The sequence below is a fragment of the Fundulus heteroclitus genome, chromosome 17 (assembly GCF_011125445.2).
Source record: "Fundulus heteroclitus isolate FHET01 chromosome 17, MU-UCD_Fhet_4.1, whole genome shotgun sequence".
Classification (NCBI taxonomy): domain Eukaryota; kingdom Metazoa; phylum Chordata; class Actinopteri; order Cyprinodontiformes; family Fundulidae; genus Fundulus; species Fundulus heteroclitus.
The window spans coordinates 2,459,291-2,481,500 of record NC_046377.1 but is presented as its reverse complement, the minus strand read 5'-3'; the positions used below and the strand labels follow the sequence as shown (position 1 = coordinate 2,481,500).

General features: G+C 39.8%; 1 protein-coding gene across 3 annotated transcripts in view; it reads left to right on the top strand.

Annotated features, from left to right (window-relative positions):
• The window catches only part of scube1 (signal peptide, CUB domain, EGF-like 1), a 156,582-nt gene that overhangs the window by 23,932 nt on the left and 110,440 nt on the right, over nt 1–22,210 (top strand). For all 3 annotated transcript variants that reach the window (XM_036148942.1, XM_036148941.1, XM_036148940.1), the window contains exon 4: nt 20,324–20,458. In XM_036148942.1, coding sequence (XP_036004835.1) covers nt 20,324–20,458 — 135 coding nt within the window. The remainder of the gene's footprint in view (nt 1–20,323; nt 20,459–22,210) is intronic.

The following is a 22,210-nucleotide window of genomic DNA, read 5'->3' as shown; positions in this document are numbered from 1 at the left end:
TGTTTATGAACATACGGTACGCTGTGTTTAGTTCTTGTCAAACTCTGAGCTCTGCATTGGGGCGAGACGTCTCTATTTTTGCTACATCCGTCCAAAAAACATTACTGTCTTTTGTTTTGTCTGACACAACTTTGGGTGCAAACTTTACCGCTGTTCATTTTAGTGGAAGGAGCTGTCCTTCTTTCTCGGAACCATGCAGGTTTTCGCAGATGATCGGTTAATTGGCGCATCTGATTATTGAAATAACGTGTGCCAAAATGAGAATAAGAATAAATAAATGTTGTGATAATGTAATAATAATGTATAGATAACGCTAACATAACTGTAATACTCCTTCTGTTGTACTACATAAGCAGCAGTCTGAAATGTTGTTTTGATGCCTTAGATACGTTTTGATGATGTTTTTAATTTTAGTTTTAGTTTTATGTATATATTGTAATAACAATACACAATATACAGTGCATAGTGTTATTATTAAAGGGTATCACAGGGCGAGAACCATATACCATACATTTTATGCACTTCTACATTTTTGCTATCTTGGAGACCGATTCAAACTTTATTTTAATGCAAATGAGAATTAATTTCCATTTCTGTTCACTTTGCCTGAAAAGAAAAGAAAAAAGAAAAGAAAAATGAGATGTCTTTACTGGATGTTGCTACCAAAAAAGAGATCGGTAGTTGCACTGCTGAGTGACAGAAACCGTTGATTCCTCTGGACGCTCCGACCATCTGTTCGACCAAAACAAAAATGAAATGATCTTGTTGGTTCACTGAACGATGCGGGATCTTCCAGTTTGATAAAAAACTAATTAACGTTAATTTTAGGTCCAGACCTCCCTTATGAAACCATACAGGGGCTCGCCGCGTGTTGAAAGCAGGCAGAAATTCAGCTGATGCGTCTTCTCAACACAGCGGCGCTGCACTCAAGAAGGATGATGTCTTTGTCCACTGTGTTTTATTCCTGGATGTGATTTGATCTGTGGACAGTCACCACCTTCTGTGGTGCTGGGACGTTGTGGCCCAAGAAGTTGTAATCCCAACTGTGTTGCATGCTGGGAGTTGCAGTTTGTCATGTTATAATAGCTTAACACCCCCAACCCCCCAATTAATGGCCGACATATATGTGTGTTGTGAGGATGTTATAAATGAAAGTGTCTAAAGGTGTGTACTACAATTGGGGTCAATAACGTCACCAGACATCAGGGCTGGGAAATCCCCCCCGCTCTAGTATCCTAGATGTATGGCAGCATGGAAACAAAAACCTACACTTTAAAAAAGTAGCCATCTAAATTCATCTGTATTTTTGTCCACTGTAGTTAGCGCACTAAAGGGCAAAGAAGACATTGGAAACGTAAGCAGTGGCTAAGCAGTGTATCGCTGAAAGGTGGCTTCTTTATTTCTCCCTTTCTGTTAGCTTCTCTGCTTATGCTGCTATCCTGCCATTTGTTGTTGTCTTTTGCTGTATCTGCTGAGTTTAAATGAAGCAGGGGAGTGTGGATTACGCAGCAGGCTCAACATGCATTGGGGTTGCTAATTCCAAGACTAACTGGTATTTACTGCCTGGAGAGAGGAAACCAGCTGTGTCTGTCTCTAACCTCAAGACTGGCTTTACTAGATGTTGAATGGATGCAGCCTTAATGAGCTGCTGCTGATTAAATCAGAGTTCAAACAAGGCAGTAAAGTGTTAAATCACAGGCAGAGTATCTGTGATCGCACAGCCGTTGCCGGCTTTTTGCTTAGACCTCTTTTAATTTGTGGGTTTTTCATTTCACAAACTTTCATTGCAATTTCAAGCAAAACTTTTTATTGCATTTGCAAACTTGATCTAGATAACGTTTTCAAACTTGGTTCAGTTTTCATTTTCACTATACACAATCTGACAGCTGGAGATAGGCACCAGCACCCCTCACAATCCCAATAGGGATAAGCGTGTTGGATAATGGATGGATGGATAGATATACACAAACTTACTTCTTTGTTTTGTTCTGTCTTGTTTTACCCTACGTAAGTGATTGCATAATGGCCTTTATCACATCAAACTTGCTGTATTCTCACAATAGTTTCAAATTATTTTTATCATTATTTGTTTGTCACTATTTCTTTTCTTTAACAAGTCCCAAAGTACTGCCTCGGAAATTATTTTTAAAGTGATAGAAGCTGTCGCAACGACAGTGACAGTTGATTTTTTTTTAATATATAGTCTGATGTTAAATAAGACAGACTTTCCTTATTTTAGGTCCGTTAGAATTGCCAAAATTATATAATTAAGAGAGTTTTTTTCTTTATAGATTTCTTCCTTTTTCATACTCCAAATTTTACATTAATATCCACTATATTTGCTAGAGATGAAAGCATAGTGTGTGGATATGTAACACTGCACTACTACATGATGTAGTAATGTAATAAAGTCATATATATGACTTTATTACATTATATTATATATATATATATATATATATATACATATATATATATATACATATATATATATATATACACATATATATATATATATATATATATATATATATATATATATATATATATATATATATATATATATATATATATATATATATATACATACATATATATATATTTGTGTGTCTGTGTGTGTGTTGTGTGTATGTGCAGAGCAAGTCTCTCTACTTTTCTTCCGCGGTAGGAGTAGAGAAAGCGGAGATTATATGTCCTATAACCTATAAATAAAATTGTGCTACGATCAAAATTCTTGGTATTGCACTTAAAAGTCCTCCTCGTCTTTCTTGCCATGGCGGGGGCAAAAACATATGCATAAAGCTTTATGTTTTAACTCCATGAGGCAAATATGGAAGTCCATCAAACTTAAAAGCTTAAAACTGTAAAAGCCACAGGCTTGGGTTTACCCTGGGAAGGTTAAAATACTGTTGCTGAGGTTTTAAATACTGTCGCTGGCAATGGAAAATGGGCTAATGTCTTTGGCTTCAGTTTAAATTTAAGCATTTAACTCAAGACTCATACAACAACCATCAAAAGTAAAAAGTTAAGAGTTTTTTGCAAGATTATTTATCTGTTACATCCTACAGGTAAATAATAAAAGCACACACATTATCACACATCACCATTTTTTGCATAGTATACTTAACAGAATCAGGTTTCTGATGATGCTTCTGATACTCCTCAAAGTATTCCTGATCCAGTTTTCAATTCTTACAGAGTGCATTATCCTGCTATAAGAGGCCTGAGGCATCCGGTAATAACCGTTCCTATAAAATGGAGTACAGGATCTGCAACAGTGCTCAGATAGGTGGTATGTATCAAAGTAGCTGCCATTTGGGTGGCAGCACTCTAGGTTTCCTAGCAGAACATTGGCCAAAGTATCATGCTGCCTCATTCGTTTTGCATTTTTTCCCCATTGTCCATCTTAGTTCCATAAGTTCCCCCGGTAAGTCATGTAGCCAGCCGTCCACAAAATGCTATGAAAACAATTAATCAGACCAGGGCACCTTCTTCCGTTGCTCTGTGGCCCACTTCTAATGTCACGACACTTGTGGTTGGTTCTTTCAATGGTAGACGGCACCCTAGTCTGCAGCTATGAAGCCTGATATGCGACAAAAATGCTCTCAGCAATTTCCCTCTCGGATTATTAAAGTATGTCTGATTCTGATTCTCACCAAGTCATCTAGCCTTCATAATGTTTTCCTTGTTGCATTTTTTCAAAACCTCAACCTTTTTTGAGAATAAACTTTTCCCTTGTTGCCTAATTGTGGCTCACTAACAGGTGCCACAATAAAGTGATGAGTACTTCATTTGATATTCCATGATTGTTTCATATTTAGTAGTTTTATTTTCTTAAATACTTTTATTTCACTTGTAAAACTATAAAACCACAGAAAAGCGCTATTTTTTCTGACAGAAGATGTTTCTTTTTAGTTTGTTCTGTTTATTTTGTTTCATCCACTTTGAGAGGGTATCTGATTGCGTTCCTGCGTGTTGACTCATGAAGGCCTGTCCACTATGCTGAGAAAGTATAATTGTTTTTAATTACTCTCAACTGTATCGTTTATCAGGAGATATACTGGAAAACGGTCTTTTCTTCCATTTCCTTTCACATACATACCTGTTAACTGGGTTTCTGCTGACAGAAAGTGACTTCATTCTTATTATATAAGCCATCATAACATTGTATTTCAGCTGTGCAGAGTTCAAAGGCAATGGAAAGTAAAATCATATGCCTTCCAGTACCGGAGATGGAATTGTCAGATTGCTAACTAGCCTGCTTCCTGAAAAATTATTCATATCCGAACGTCAAACCCTGAAAAGGTCTGCTGTAGGCTCAGGTTGTGTAGTTTAGCAGCTGTTTGAGTCTTGAAACCCAGCAAAGGGATCTAGATTAACTCCTGCTTTCAGCTTTAATGCTTTTCTTTCAAAGTGCAACAGCTTTGTTGATAAACTGTTTTTTTCCAGCTTGTTTGTCAAAGTTCAAACTCCTTTTATTTCACATTCTACTTATATCCTCAAAGCCTGCTTGCAAAAAAACTTTAAAGACTCTGTGGCTTTTAATGAACCCCAAGCATGAAATTGAGAAACCTCATGGCCTTGTAGTTTAAATGATAAACTCGACATTGGAAAATTGCGGACATCGGTTTGCGTGAGTGTTCAGGAAGTCCCTCCATCATCACAGCAGATCCACTGTGTCAATAAGTGAGGACATTAATTGATTTTAGCTTACCTAATTGTCCTCTAATTAAATAGAGGCCCGTTTGGTTTCGTTACATCCTTTTGATTTTGACTCTGTTTATTTGGGTTTGGGGTGGACACAGCTGGACCCAATGTGCCGCTGGTTGCGTGCCTTCTGTGAATGTCTGCTGCACTTGCATGAGTTTATTTTCCTTTCCTCCAACATGTCTTTTCCATTTCAAGGTTGACATCTCAGATTTGGATCTAAGGTGGGTAGTTGTCGAGCACCGGGTGCACATTCTGACATTTACAGACACTAGGTGTGGGATTTCAGACACATGGTAGTAAATCAAAGCCACTTCATTTAACCATGATATTATCAATCCAATGTCCTGATGCATCTCAACGCATTGTGCATGCATTCAACGTACTTCATGTATGGTAGCTGATATAATGGGCAGAAACATGGGTTTCTGCTATTGCTGCAAACCTATACATGGAGGAAATAGAAAAGAGAGCTTTAGCGTTATTTTCAGGGACACCATCAAGCTATTGGTTCAGGTATAGTGATGACAGGGTGTAAAATTAAATCTCAGGAAGTCCAACATTTTACTGATCATATCAACTCAGTTTCACTCCATATCTATAATGTTTACAAGTACGAACCCGATATTCAACCAACACAGAATTACGTTTTTAAAAAGTTTATTAAAATGATGAGTAGTGGATGATGAGGCAGGCAAGCAGAACCAGATTTGACCAGATGCAGATAGTGACAGTCCAGACCTTTGAAGAAGGCAGGAGCTGATCAGAACAGGCGATGTGGACCGAGGAACGACCAGAACGAAGGAAGGATAAGAGGAATCATACAAAACAGAGAAAACAATAAAAGGAAGTAAAAATCGACACTGGTGCCAGAGCGAAGAGATGAGATTTAAGAAGTGATTGAAAAAAAGAAAAACTTGTGGAGGTACAGCACCATTAGGGAAACCTACAGGCTTTAAATGACCAACAATCTCCAGTAAAGAGTAAAAAGTCACATGCTCAAACTAGCTAAAAACAGAAGAACTGGGAGCATGGACTAAATGTGAACAACATTGTCACAAGCAGCAGGAGAGGGGGCAACACTATTAGTGGTTCACAGGGGGGACTGCTGCAAATACGAAGGAATGATCATAAACTAAATGCAGCCCTGCTGTGGCGAAAGCAGCATCGATAGGTCCAACCTAGGCAAAGTAGTGACACTGAAATCTGCGACAAAATAATAAATGAAAGATTGTCTACATTCACTGAACAAAGATTATGGAATTATTATGCAGATTTCCCACTAGAAATGTCCTCAAAATACATATAAATGCTTATACAGTACATTCTTTAAATGTTGAGTTTTCCACATAAAATATGGATAATGGCGGCCATTTTCTTTTCTTTGCTGGGAGAGACACGATAGTCACGTGACCAGGTTGCAGGCCATGAATAGACCAAAATAAACGCAGGATTGATATGTTTCCCTCTGAGGACCAACATGGCTTTTACACGTTTTCCAGTGAGAGTAGTTTTCTTTTGATATTTTTCAGTTTTCTGTTGTCAACAGTCGTCCAACATCTGACACGACATTTGCAGTTTATCCTTTTTCCACTTGCGCTCGAGAGCGCTCATGTCTGACACCTTGAGTTGTGTAATTTGACCCGGGTTAAAATTTTGTCTTCAATGCCTGTCATTAGAGGGTCTAGATCAACTCGTGACACAGAGTATTAGAATTACAGAGTATTTCTTTGCTGAGCTAACGAGCCTTTACCTGCAGCAGCAAGAGTAGCTTGGCTTGTGGTTGTGTTTTCGTCGTCGCTCTGTTACGAGTTACGACGAATCTGATTGGTTTATTTGGCCCATCTATCACCAACATAGGCCAATCAGCTAACCAGTATTTTCGCCCCTTCCCAAAATTACTTCAACGGAAGGTTTCCAGATGGATATGCGAAGCAAATCTATCTGGCGGAGTCAGGTAAAGGTCTTGGCTCTTAACACACAGGACTTGGATATCAGAACACTTGTTGAACCACTGAAAGTATGTCCTTGCGGTGTTTAAATACTTGGGCATATATGTTTGAAAACAACATGATAAAGTATTCAAAGACTTCTTGAGAAAATAAACGTTGATACAAAGATGGAATGATCTTTCTTGATCCCTAACTGGAAGAGTGAATATAATTAAAATGAATTTGTTACCTAAACTTATTTATGTATCCCGCAGTGTGTCCCTAAAAGCTGTTTCAGTAGGATTAACAAAATTCATTATTTTTTATGGCGAAATAAAAACTCCAGAGTAAAACTTATTACTCTCCGTGCCCCTTGTAACAAAGGGTGCCTGAACCTTTCAAATTATAGATGCTATTACAGGGCAGTCAAACTTTTTTAAAGTAGCAGGCCGCACACTATTAAGTAGGAGGGTGCACTTATGCTGGTGCCCGAGCCCCGCAGGGGAGAATTTTGAAAAATAGACTCTCCCTGATATATTTTGGAAGCTTTCAAGACAGGTAATTATTTAAACAATAGAGTCAGAGTGCATGTTTCAAATTCAATAAAAGGCAAAAAATGTGAATGATAAATTTTTCAAAAACATTTCTTTTTTATCATTATTCTTAAAACATTATTTTTTCACATGATGTTATCATGTTTTAACAAGGAAGGTAATCTCCATTTGCATAAAAGTTGTTTAATTTGAATTACTAGCACCACATAAAACAGATCAGATTAGGTGAGGTCTATTCATCTTATTATTATTATGCACAGTTCTGTTCTAAAAACGATCGTAACATTTCTTCACGAACAAAGTCAAATTTTTATGATAAAAATACAGGGTTGGAATTTGAAATTGAATTTACATGTTGAATTTATTTCAGTCATATCGCTCTTTTCGAAATCTCTTATCTCAGTTTAATTTCACTTGCACTCATCACACACACACAATATCATATCATCGGCGAGGATTCTAGAGACAGACACAAAATGCATCCCCTGAAAAACTTTGATAATTTGCTGCTGTAAAATTATATTTTATTATATGTAATATTATAGGTTTTTCAGAATAAAAAGCTAATAGATGTGCATAATCAAAAAATATCAGAAATACAATTATAGAGCATTCAGTATTGTAAGAAAGCCCACGCTGTTTCTGGATAAATACATTATTGTATGAGTTAAGTTCTATTCCGTTTTATGCCTCTTTCCTTGTAAGTTTGAAATGTCCCATGCTCCTGAATGCACCATAGCTTTCTGACGCTCGTGAATGCATCACACTGGTTTATGAACGCGGTGCTGTGCACGTTTTATCTTCCGCTTAAGACAAAGCTTTGCGGTTTCAAAACTCACGTCGGCATAACACCGGTCTGTGTTTTGATCGGAAAAGTAGCATCTCGGTTGGAACAAGGAACCCAATCACTCGTTAATGTTGCTCTCAGATGCTAAGCTGATTTTTGGGATGTATAATCGGGGAAATGTAGGCGGCGGCAAGAGCTGCTACAGACGGCGATTTGCCGCCGTTGACCGGCTACTTTTGACTGCCCTGCTATTATATGGCATCTCAGTTTCCCCCAAAATAGAATTGGTTGCACTCTCAGAGGTGTGACATTTGATAGCTTTCTGTCGAACATCTGTTGAAAGCATCCCCCTTATCTTTTTCTTGGGCTCAAAGAAAAGCCTTGCTATCAAATACAAAAGGTCCCATAATCTTGAACACCTTTTTGGGCATGGCAGGAATCCCATGCGTTGCCGGGATTAGAAATCTCACTGCTGCCACAAAACAATCACTTTAAATTCCTTCAAAGTAGACACTGGCTTCAAGATAATTTAGCTAATTTTCCTCGTATACCTAATGAATCCCCCTTTCAAAGGCACACGAGCCTCCTCTACAAGAGGGCGGATATCTTCTATTTAACATTCTGAACAAGAATTTATCAATTTACGATAGACCGTCATTTAAAAACAAGTGAGAGACAGACTTAGGTTGGAACTATGATGCCACCGACTGGCAAAACAATCTGGAACTATCCCAAACAGTTCTCATTTCTACTAAGCACAGACAAATTTAAAATCCAATTTAAAATCTTTCTCAGAGTCTATTTCACCCCACAGAGATTGTATAAACTTAGTGGGAACACTTCTGCCCTGTGCCAAAGATGTAAGATAGACGTAAGCAACCTATTGCATATGCTCTGGGATTGTCTTTGCCTAGAAGATTTTTGGAAGTGCATTATAACCACTGTGTCTCACGTCATAGAGGCTAACCCTAACCTGGATTCTTGGAGATGTTAATATACTTAAAATTACTGAATATAAGACCTTTTTTAGTGTCTTTAACCAGCACTTATGGAAAAAATGCTATTCTTTTAAACGACATCAGAGAACCCACCATTGCAAAAGCATTGGATAAATGAGCTTTCATTAATTACACGGCAGATACAGTTTTTATTCAGAATTCAACCACTCTGACGTTCAATTATCAAATTTCCCTAAAGAAAACAGTAGAAAAAATAGTAAACAGAGCAGTATTGTACGAGTTTGTTTGCAGAACCTGGACTTCCACCAGGCTCTAATTACGGTTGAACGTTACTGAAAAAATTATAATTTTGAGCTCTTTTAATGTTTTGAATAGAAAGGTTGTATCGTGAGCACATATAGTTTTGCTCCCCACATTTCCGCCACTCAAAGCAGAAATACATGACGTGGGGGGCGCACATGCGCACTCAGCTCAGTTTGCCACTTTCAGAATAACTTGATCCTGACAAGGGTTGACATGCATGTCGATCAGCATGTCCATCAGCATAATCATTCGGATTACAATTTCATTACGACTGAGCTTAATCTGACACATTTTTATTCCGATCAGCCGTTCATTGCGATTAAAATTGTCCATGTAAACGTAGCTAATGAGGTGGGTCTGCATCTGTGACGGTCCACCACTAGCTACTTTGTTTTCCATGCAATTAACATGAGCTACTGTAGTTCTGCTGGCACCAGTCTCCAAAGTAGATATAATCTTTTTGCATAAAAGGAGAGAGAGAGAGAGAAAAAAGGTTTTATTTTCACAGATAACAAAAAGTTGCGTTGCTCCATGTCCACCATTGATCAGGCACCTAAGCTTATAAATACATACCTGATTCAAGATAATATAGGGCTATAACCTTCAATAAACTCACGTCATAAACTTCAGCTGACATACAGTTGTTTAGCTGCTTGCTTTAGTACTAGCCTAATGTTAGCATGTTTACTGTGTCTTGATATGCTTATTTATAGTTTAACTTCACAGAAGGAAGTTCCCCACCGTAGGGTTAAAGGAGGTCTACTGAGTATGTTTAAGACAGTCTGCTTGGATCTTAGTATTGCATAAACATCCTAATACATTTTGGATTCCTGAGCTCATTATTTGTGTTTCTTCAGTGGCCATAACTTTTACAGTCAATGTTCACTGCTGATCTGTGCAAAAAGGCATGCTGGATGTTATAAAAAACAAAGACACATCAATTTTTCACTTAGTGCTTCGCCTTTATAGTACATAGACATTTGCTGAGAAAAGAAGGTTTGTCACCTTTTACGGTATCATGATAGCACTAAGAGAAACTGCTGTATTTGCTTTCATTCTTTTCCTTGTAGCTCATTTGAACTTTGAGAGGTTTGTGCAAATATTTTCAGGATAGTTTAGGATAACCTGTGAAGGTCAAACAGAAGAGACCAATCTCCTGTGTCCATAAAGCAACCATGGTCAGAATAAACAAATAGTGGTTTCCAAAAATCTGACTCATATCGATTCAAATACTGTATGTCCACTACCTAGTTTTGCGTAACAGGTTTTTGAAGTTTAATTAAGAAACATTGAACCATCCTTGACTGCAATTACAGGTGCAGGTCATTTGGGTTATGTCTCTAAAAGCTTTGTACATCGAGAGACTGTATGTTTTCTCACTTCTTCATTACTCAAACTTTGTCAGATTGAATAGAGAGCGTCTGTGATAAGCAAGTTTTAAGCCTAGTCACAAATTCCCTGGAGTTTGATTTTAGGATCTGATCCTTCTATAATAATAATGCATTGTATTTATAAAGCTTTTTTCATAAAAAAAATCTCTAAGTGCTACAGAAAAAAGCAACAAAAAACATACAAATTGAGAATACAATAAACTAAAAACTCATGGATCAGGGGGAAATGTTTGTTTAAAGTGCAACTCACCCCAAAGTCCACTTTTTTGCAGATAAACTATATAAACTGGGCCTAAGGGTGCTACTTTTACTTTATTATTTGTTTTTCATTTTAATGTGAACTTGTTTAGTTCTGTAATATTTGTCTTAAAACCATCATACTGGTGGTTGGTAGGGTTAAACAGTGGCTATTGCAGTTGAAGAGCTTGCAGAGCTTGATGAAAACACTGCCCATGACCCCCTCAAAGAGGAAACAGGAACCAGGGTAAACCAAAGCCTGGGGCTTTTAAGTTTGATGCATTTTCATTTGCTTGGGGCCACTTATGTAAAACAGCCCAATGACGTATGGGCGAAGTTGTAAGAAAAACTGCAGTACCACTCCGGTCCAGCAGGTGGCGGCAAGAATATCTCAAAATTTTAAAACAGACAAAGGTAGATTGAGAAGCTGTAAATAGGCCTTATTCACGTCCCAAAAGCTGACTCTGTCTAACCATAACATCCTGAATGTTACGGGCGCCGCCATTTTGATTTGCTCAGTCCCGCCTTCAATCCCAGAGAGCAGCAGTACCGCAGATCGTCACTAGGAGGCGAGGAGCAACCAAGGAACCGGGATAGTGTGGTGTGTAAACGGTCGTCTCGGCTTGGTTAACTGATCCAAGCTCAGACTGGTCTCAGCTCGGGTCGGTTAAAAAAGTGTAGTGTAAACGGGCCTTATGTATCCTGCTACTTCTCTGGACTTCGTAGAAACAGGATGGAGAGTGCACTGGTCTTGCTGATGCCGTTATGGGTCCTCCTCTGCCTTCTCTGCCACGGAAAAAAGGGTATAGAATGGATAGGTTTTTAAACTCGTCATCTCCCTACTGCTCCATACTCCCCCTTGTGGTGGACTATTTAGTCTTGCAGCACACAACCCCGCCCCTTAAGTCTTGTGAATGTAGAGTGTGAGGAAAGTGAAATCCCCTATATGGAAACACATGGGGGGCTTTTGAATAGCCTGGGGAGATTTTGAGGTCTAATGGAAAAGGGTCTAATGATTCTCTATTTCTCTTCCAGACTTACCATGGGGCTCTGCCAATTTTTATCAAGGTGGTGAGCCATACGCTTGTAGTTTTGTATTTTTGCCATACTATTTCCATCTTAGAATCATGGATTGTCATGATTGTCATTTTCAAAGGTTGAAATTATTTTTACAATGTGAAATCTTTAATATCAACCATCTGGCCGTGAAACAGCCTTTCCGCAGTGTAAAAGTGAGAAGAAGCCATGGTTCTGATAATGGACATGGCTTAAGTGACATATTTGGCCGATGAGCTGAGTCCTCTGTTTTGTTATATTTATAAGAGTCACATGTAGCCGGGTCTTTATAAATATGAATATTTCTCCGCACGTTGCTTGTAAGAATAATATTGTGCACACGGGATTGTTTTCAGAAAGGTTTTCATCCACACGAGCCCACACGATACCAACGAGAATTGTTTAAAACAGGCCAAACCATAGGGATAGTGCACCGCAAAGCTAAAACCTATTTCAGCCAGCCAGAATCCTTCAATGGTGATGGTGATGGGAGAGTTGGTGTAAAACAGCTGGTCTCCAAGCGCTCTTTCTCCTTTGCACCTCAAAACCAAGCAAAAGTCGTCTGAACCAGCTGTAATGATTCTAACGCTCCATGTACGCTTTTACTTTGAAGTAAGACAGTAAAAGCTGCGTGACTGCCGAAATAACGTCAGCTGGATATAACATTGGAGATGCCATTGATTTTGTAGCAGTGAATTTGTCCAGTTTAATGTTAAATTGGATACATATTGTAAACAGTCACAAAACCAAGATAAAAATCTGCACCTCCCTGATGCCATTCATTTTTCCTCCTCTGCATGGCCAGGTCAATAACAATGGTCACACATGTGACATCAATGGCGCATTATTTGCAGACTGACTATCTTTATATCCTTTGCAGCTTGCTTAGGGCTTGTTCACACGGCAGGATTTTAAAATAGTCGGTGGACTTTCTGAGAGCCTGAGAGCCGCTACACACAGCGATAAGAAAATCACACGTATAACAGGTTTGCTCGTACAGTGTGTGGTGTCCAGTCATACAGTAAACACAACACTTTACACACAAACAGATTTCACTCTGGATCATTCAGATATCAGACGGGAAATCTTGGGAATCCTCTCAAGATCAAACGTGAGTTCAGAGTAAATAAACATGGACTACGAGGAAGAATAATGCCGCTAGTTTGCAAACTGATTTTAAGTTTATCTTATGAGCCACGCCGATAGTTGCCATCGGTCGGAAGGAGATGATTGGGGCAAAAATTGGGCCAAAAATCCTGCCGTGTGAACCAGCTTGTACAGGCTTTGTGGAGGATGCAATCCTGACTTTTTAAATTCTTGGATTTTAATGGGATTTTTCCTGGGCTATTAATACAATTCAACCACATATTTTAATCAAATGCAGATACATTTAAATTTGCAGTTTAGTTTTAGGTTGGATCCTACATTTTCAAATGAACACGACACCAAGAGTTATAGTAAACAATTGTTGCTGAAATTTAAAATAGGCTTCCACTGCGTCACCCCAGGACTGTTTGCTGTCACCTTTGCTTTTTATACTGCAGACCAACATGGGTCAGAACAGACATGAAAACAGATTCATATTGAAGTATGCAGAAATACCTTGGCACTATTTTAGAAGCTAAATTGAACTTTGAAGCTAACTCGGAGACTGTCATCATCCCCAGGCGTTTGAGTTGTTGGGTTTCTTTTAGGTTTCCATTTTTCTCTGTTCAGATCCTTCTCATTGCTTTTATCCCTACAGTTCCTTCTGCCGTCACCACTCTCAGCTGTTTCTAATTTTCCACCTGACTAATCTCACCATTTTTGCCATTGCCGCTCTCCACTCCTCCTCCTGTGCATAAGCTGTCCGGTTGTTGTTGATGTTCATGGCTGGATTCTTCAGATGCCTCCGTTTTCTGTCATGCTCCTTATCTCTCCATTTGGCATCTGTTCTTAACCTTATTCTCTGCCTTATCTCCTTGTGTCAAACCATTTTGTCCATTTTCTTTACATTTTAGCATTAAAACACTCAACTTGACCTCAGTTCTGTCCTAGTCTTTACCTAACCGAAATATGACAGAGGCAGTATGCAAAAAGGCTAATCAGCGCCTATTCTGTTTAAGGAAACTAATTTTAATATAGACGACTCATCATGACTCATTTATTTTCAATCTGTTTTATCATTTTCATTGGTGTCATGGTTTGATCAGACAACTCTGAAAGAGAGGAGTTCTGCTCAGCAGAAGTATCGTATTAACTGATTGGAGAGCTCCTGGTAGCCACTTCAGTTCGAAACGACGAGTTTCATCTCCTTTCAGCATCTTCCCTCTGGAAGACGATTATTATTCCCTAAATGAATGACCAGGCATTTTAAAAACAGCTTGGGACCAACTACTGATCTAAACAAGCTGAAATGATAAATGATTCCACCATGTGATTTTAATGGACTAAAACTTATTCAGCCTAGATCATTTTTGTAAAATATTTTTTACCCATTGTTTTTTTTTTTTTTATATTTTGTTTCTTGCATATTTATCCTATTTTTAAATGTAGCTATCCTCTTGTGTGACTGTTCTCTGAGATCTTCAGAGAACAGTCAGGTTCATAAACGAATTATACGTGGGTAAATGTTTAGTTTGCAGTTTACCTTTGAAGGCAGTTTGGTTGCACGGTTTATATTTGGGAGTATCAGAGTTAAACAGCGAAAACCAAAAATACTGTTCTGACTTTATTTGAAAAAGTAGACAACCATATATCATTTTCCTTTCACTTACAGCTTTGTGCATTGATCTGTGACATAAAATACCACTGTTTTAAGGTTGGGTTTTTGATTGTTTCATGACAAAATGTGAAGGGTCCAGTTTTGAGTTTATTTTATTTATCTAGCGTTGATTCAGAACAAATGTCTTTTTAAGTCACTTTAAAAACGCCATCTAGTTTATTCACAGAAATAGATAGTAAGTTCAGTCCAAACATAAAGACAGGTTAAAGTCAATTAAATAGTTTTCATTTTATCCTAGTTATTAAACTCTTCAGTCGTGTTTAGTTTAAATTGATAAATGTTTTTCATCTAAGGAAACCCAGCCGATTGCATCCACTCACTGACTTTGCAGCATTCCCTCTTCCTAGGCGACAATGTAGTGGCAGGGAACAGTGCGTCGCATTTAGTCTTTCACCTTACGGCAATCTCTCTTACTTAGCATGCATGTGGTGAGAGCATAGAGAAGAACCACCTTTTAACAGGAATAATAAAGTTAAAAGCAGAAATAACAGCAAATTATGGAAAATTGGAGAGTTGAAAGAGAGTGTAAGCAAAGTAAGATAAAGTAGTCAATATGTGCTCCAGCAGCCTAAGCCTATAGCAGCATAGCTACAGAGATAGTTCAGGGTAACCTAAGCCAGTCTAAATATAAGCTTTGTCAAAAAGAAAGGTTTTAAGCTCCGTCCTAAAGATAGACAGGGTGTCTGCCTCAAAAAAACTAAAACTGGGAGTTGGTCCATAGGGGGATGCCAGATTAATGAAAGATCTGACTCCCGTCCTAAGGGTATGGATGCTTTCAAAGGCACTGGGTATTTGTAATATTCTTTTAATTTTCATGTTAGATCCAGTATTGTTCCTTCACCCCCCCTCCCTTCTAATACTCTTTTTAATTTATTGCCTTCCCTGATATTTCAGCCCCCTCTGTAATATGTGAAGTATATCCTCACGATGTTTAGATAGAGTTTTACCTCATTTGAGCACAACCAAAAGGGGGCTGTGGTTGAAACTGGAAAAACAACCTCTGGCCATGTTTGTGTAGAAATGGGAATGGCATTTCTTTCCTCTTACTTTCTCCTCACGCAGCCTGAAGATTAAAGTCATCAGTCATATTAATGGCATCCATTACAGCTCAGGACTTACCTAAAATAGTGTTAGGAAGTGTAATGAAAACAAAGCAGAAGTTCACCAAGGACGCAATTTATGCTCACAACGTAGAACCTACATGGCTATATTTACACACAGAGCTGGGAACTTTACGGCCCTGTAGGAGAAGAACACAATGAGGTCAGCTTTAAGGTCCTTCATAGGACTTTCAGAATATCCTAACTGCAGCTGAGACTTTTGTTGTTCTGTTTTTTTTTATTATCATTAAAATGATCACATGGTCCATGTTCTGTAATCTCAATCAATTTGGGACTGAATTTGTTACAATAGAGCTGTCACCCAAGATAAACTCAGTGAGTCGGATGTGTTTATCAGAGAGAGTTTTAAGACTTAGTAAGGTAAACTACACATTTCTCAAAATACTCCTATAGTGAAAAACAAAAAGGAAAGGGAGGGAGTTTACACAAAATGAGTATATCATATTTAACATTACCTTATTTAAAACAGAAACACAAAAATTATGAAACTATGTAATTCAATGATTATTACAGTATTATTAATAATTATTAATTATTTAAGCCGGCCCCTGGTGAAGACCTTTCATGACTCTGTGGTGGCCTCAGCCCTCCTCTACGCTGTCGTCTGCTGGGCTCCTGGTAGCGCAGAGCGGGACAGAAGGAGGCTAAATAAACTGGTGAGGAAGGCCACTTCTGTCCTGGGCTGCACTCTGGACTCTGTGGAGGAAGTGGCTGAGAGGAGAGTGTTTTCCAAGCTCACATCCATCATAGACAACACCGTTCACCCCCCTGCATCAGACTGTAGAGGAGCTGAGCAGCTCCTTTAGTGACATACTTAGACATCCTGTCTGTAAAAAGGAGCGCTACCACAGGTAATTCATCCCTGCTGCCATCAGACTATACAATGCTGCACTATAACTGTAATAACCGTGCAATAACTAGAGTGCAATTACTATTTAATACCCTGTGCAATAATCCTGTTAAATAAACGACTTCAGCTGGTAGAGTTATCTCAATTACCTCACTGTTGTTCCTTTACCTGGTACCACTTTAATGTACAACGTCAATCCATATGTATATAAGTCACCTTAAATGTACATAAGTCATCTTAAATCTTTGCTTTATTTTTTCTCGATCCACTGTATATATGTGGATGCACTGTATATACCTCATGCACCTTTTCCTTCTTTTGATTATAAGAGCCGGCGTGACACGTGAATTTCTCCACTGTGAGATCAGTAAAGTCAAACGTATCTTAATGTTGTCTGGAACTTTGATACATAGACATATAGCAAGAGACCTCAGGGAGAGCGTTGACAGTGAATCCTTTTAAAGTAAGTCACACTTGTCATGTACACAGGAAAAAAATTTACCAATCACTTTCTTTCAACTATATTGCCAAAAGTATTCACTCACCTGCCTTGACTCTTATATGAGCTTAAGTGACATCCCATTCCTAATCCATAGAGGTTCAATATGACGTTGGTCCACCCTTTGCTGCTAGAACAGCTTCAGCTCTTCTGGGAAGGCTGTCTGCAAGCTTCTGGAGTGTGTTTATGGGACTCTTTGACCATTCTTCCAGAAGCACATTTGTGAGGTCACATACTGATGTTGGATATGAAGTTCTGCCTCTCAGTCTCAGCTCTAATTCATCCCAAAGGTGTTCTATCGGCTTGAGGTCAGGACTCTGTGATGGCCAGTCAAGTTCATCCACACCATACTTTATGGACCTTGCTTTGTGCTCAGGTGCACAGTCATGTTGGAAGAGGAAGGGGCCAGCTCCAAACTGTTCCCACAAAGCTGGGAGCATGGAATAGTCCAAGATGTCTTGGTATGCTGAAGCCTTCAGAGTTCCTTTCGCTGGAACTCCATAATCCCCCTCTGCCATACTTTACACTTGACACGATGCAGTCAGACCGTTCTGGCAACCGCCAAACCCAGACTCGTCAGGTTTCCAGATGGAGAAGCGCGATTCGTCACTCCAGAGAACACATCTCCACTGCTCTGCAGTTTAGCGGCAGTGTGCTTTACTCCACTGCATCCAACGTTTTGCATTGCACTCGGGGATGTATGGCTTGGATGCAGCTACTCGACCATGGAAACCCATTCCATGAAGGTCTTTGCGCTGTTCTTGAGCTAATCTGGAGGATACATGAAGTGTAGAGGCTTGTAGTGATTGGGAGCGACCCATTCTTTCACAGATGTTTGTAGAAACAGTCTGCAGGCCTAGGTGCTTGATTTTATACACCTGTGGCCATGGAAGTGGTTGGAACACCTGATTGCAATAATTTGGACGGCTGAGCAAATACGTTTGGCAATATAGCGTATATAGAATGATCAAGACTTTCATTCAAGTTCATTCCCAGCTACAGAGAAAAATGTCAGTTTTCGATTAAATATCTGGTAAATTTAAAAGCTGCCCTCTTCGTATCTCCCTTCACTACATCCAGTGTGAAGATGTAGGAAGATTCATGTGGTCTTTTGCTTTTCCTCCATATTCAACATCCTCTGCCCAACATGTCCACCGTCCTTCCTCCGCACCTATCCAAACCATCACATGCTTTCCTCTCGACCTTTGCCTCCAAACTGCTTAAGCTGAGTGCTCTTTCCCATTAACTGTTTTTTTTAAGCCTATTCATTCAGTTCGCTCACACTGACAATGTTACCATCTTCAGCTTCACTTCCAAACCCGACATCATAGCATCTTCTAAGCTAGCCTTCAGTCACAGATACAGCTCCTGCAACACTTTTACTTTTACATGGAGTGTAATTTTAAAGTTCTTAGAAATTCTTAACACTGCAGATGAATACATTAATAGCGTACCGCGAGCGAGCTGTTTTTAGAAACCTAACATCACGATGACGTCACATCACGTGGTACGCAGTAGGGCAAGCTTGCATAGTCCGCCGCTGTTTCGCTGTAAAAGAGACGTGCGTTACCCTTGGTTTTACTCGGTAAACGACTGCTTTTTCCAAATCTAAGACCATGTTTTTAAACATTGTTGCTATGGAACGTGCAACAGCGACTCGAGGTACGCTGATCGGCTGCATATGAAGGATGTTTTCTTCATTACTTTCCCAAAATTGAAGAACGCCAAGGAGAAATGTGTGCGCTTGGTATACCGGTGCGGTCGGCCTACATATGTAGCAAGCATTTTGTCGGAGGAAAGGGCCCGACCAAAGAACATCCTGACCCAATTCCAGCGACATCAAGTAGTGAACAGGTAAGAGTATTTTGGTGACCGACATGTTAATAATGAAGCGCCTGCTACCATGATAGCATATAGGCTATCATGGTAGCAGGCGCTAACTTGATACCCTGCTACCAGGATAGCTTATTCAAAAACATTTCCAATAAGACAAACATTAAACATATACCGATCCCTGGACGGTGATTACAAACAAAAAAACGGCCGACGATGCCATGACCGCCGCGCAGGAAAAAAAAACAAAGCTTACCGTTCATCAACTCGGCCAGTTTTCCAGTCTTTTTAAGCCCTCGACACTCAAGCCATCGTTTGAGCTGAAGGTTGGTGTGTTCTTCGACAGTTCGACCAGTAAACCGTGTGCCTGGGACATCGTCTTGGGAAAGTTTAATGGCTGTAAAGTCGGTCATATCGCTGGTTTTGTTGTGCGTGTAATAGCTGGTTGCTACGGGCGTTCTCTACCTGTATGCCCTACCTAAGCGGCAAAAGGGGCGTTGCTCTTGAGTCGGTGACGTCACGTGCGCGGTACGCTATTTCAACACACTGTGCACAAGTTATCCCTCTATACATATATTTATTTTCTGCGTTTTTTTTCTCCACTGACAACAACACTTTGATTGCAGACCCAACGAGGCCTCACTGTTTATGTTTTTTAGGTTCCAAGTTTACCCGTCCTGTTTTTTTTAGACTTCCAAAGCTCCATGTAGCTTTTGTTGTCCGGTACCGTGCCAGTCCAGCTGCAGCCACGTGCCATGTGCTTCTTCTTTCATCTCTTTGGTTTTGTAACCCCGTCTTCAACCGCCTACAACTGGAGGCCTGTCTCAGCACCTCAGACTAAACAGAGAGCAAAGTCACCCGCTCAGGCCCTGGTCTGCACACACCCACGCACGTATAGAGAGGCTGTCACGCTCCATTACTGTTTAAGACGGTGCGCTTTAACACGTCTACAGTTCACGTCGGTCCCGACCAGATACGTGACTAACACTTTATAAACCTTTCAGCGTCGTAGTACAGCGTAAACAATCCTTTTTCACTACAGTATGGACTGACGCCTGTTACGACCTAACGCCAGGCTTTTAATTCAGCCACATATAGGCCAAGGTGCCTGTTCCTACTGAGCCCCTGCAACATTCCTGACTCTGGTGTCAACCCTCTAACTGGGCATTGCTCAGCACATCAACTCGCTCAAATGTCTTTATTTGTAAAGCTCAGTGAATGATCTGCATTTGGGCTGTTGTTCCACTGCCGCCACAAAAAAAAGATAACGGACTTTATTTGCCATGCTTACGCTCATCCCTTGCGCTATTCTGTCTCTCTGTCTGCCCCAGATGTGGACGAGTGTCTGGACAACAACGGAGGATGCCAACAAGTGTGCGTGAACACAATGGGAAGCTACGAGTGTCAGTGTACAGAGGGCTTCTTCCTCAGCGACAACCAGCACACCTGCATTCACCGCTCCGATGGTAAGACTTGCGATAAGGAAATTAATGAGATTCCAGTCGTGGTAAACAGTGGAGGAAAAGCATTATTGTTCAGGTTGTAATAGAAACTACCCGTCTTTTCTGGGTTGGGCGATTACAGCGTTGTGTACCTTCCCCTCTCAGACAGACGGTTGACTCTGGAACATGTTGGCATACACCAGCAGTCCAAATAATGTCAAAATAAGCCCAAAGTATAACTCCACCACCACCGTGCTGTGTATTTTTTTGTGCTGTGTTTTAGCCAGAGAAGTAAAAATGCATTATGCAATGTGGCCTTGAAAACCTTAGTTTTGATGTCTTATTTGTAAAGATATAAACTTGGCGTCTCCTGAGAATGCTTCCATGCTTTTTTTTTCTACTTTTGTCTCTTAATTTACTGTAAATAATTTTGATCTTTTACCTGCCGGCTGAGGCCTGAGGAGTCTGAGATGAAGATTAATTTGTTTCGTTTGTCATTGGACTGGACACTCTGACCATTGGGATGAATTAAGGACGAGTCTAGAGAAGATTTACAGCTGCTTTGAATATTTTTCACTTGATATGTAAAACCTGATTAAGTCTCTGAACTTAAATAGTTAAAGTTGAAATTCTGAATAAGGAAGTACATTCATTACGAAAAAGTGAATCTAATTGAAATCAGTTCATTTCAATTCAGTTTATTTGTGTAGCGCCAATTAACAAAAACATATCGAAAGAAAGAAATCTTTATTTGTCATTGAAATTGTACATTTCAACGAAATTTCTCCTCTACATCCAACCCTTCCCTTAGGGAGCCGTAGGCAACTTTATTTTCCCCACTGTTTAGTTTTTCTACAGCGCCCGGGGAAGGGCGCTGTAGAAAAACTAAACAGTGAAAGGGGCTAAGGGTCAGGGAGTCTTTGTGGCAGTCTGTGCAAACTGGGTACTTGCAGCATTCTCAGTGCGCAAGCGTGCCGATTCAGGAGTACTTTCTACGTGAGAGAAAAGTAAAAATATATTGCCAGTAGGGAGGGAGACTCAGCTAAGCAGTTGGACGGTGAGACGGTTTTCAGGTCAAGAGCGCATACAGGTAGTCTCCACCCCTTTTCTATGCAGCCCTTTTTCCCTCACTTTGAGTTAGATGTTTAGCAAGACTGTCAGGAAACTATATCCTGAATGTACATTTAAAATGGCATTCAGGGGGCACATTAACATGTGACAAGGGGAAGCTGGAATTGAACCCACAACCTAAAGATTGCAAGGCAACTACTCTACACAGTGAGTTGCAGGCACCAGCAACACTTTGATAGGCCACTGCTATAATAGCATTTATAGTACATTTGACTTATTCTGCTGTATCGTATTAAGCTGAAATACATGTAATGCATCCATTTAATATTGGCGGTGTTCCTTAAAGCAGCCCTCTATTGTCTTACTCAGATCTTCTTCAAAGGTTTAATCAGTGGCAGCAGTGAGAAAACTCTGATTGGGATATGAGCAGGAGCTCCTTTCTCCTTTCATCCACTCACACTTATGCTCCGTCACGAACAATAGACACATGCAAGCTCCCGTGAATGGGGACAGTGTGTTGGAGAACTTCAAAGACATATGGGATGACGGTCATTTGTCATCTATTAATGGGCGCAAAAAGGAGGAATGGGCTTGTGGGTAGAGACTGAGGGTGAGGACAGAGAGGTCAAGTAAAGGAGGAGGCGGTGACCTCCCCCCTTTTGTCCTGTCCCTCTTTACTCTGAGTGCTCACAGTGTTGGTGTGGT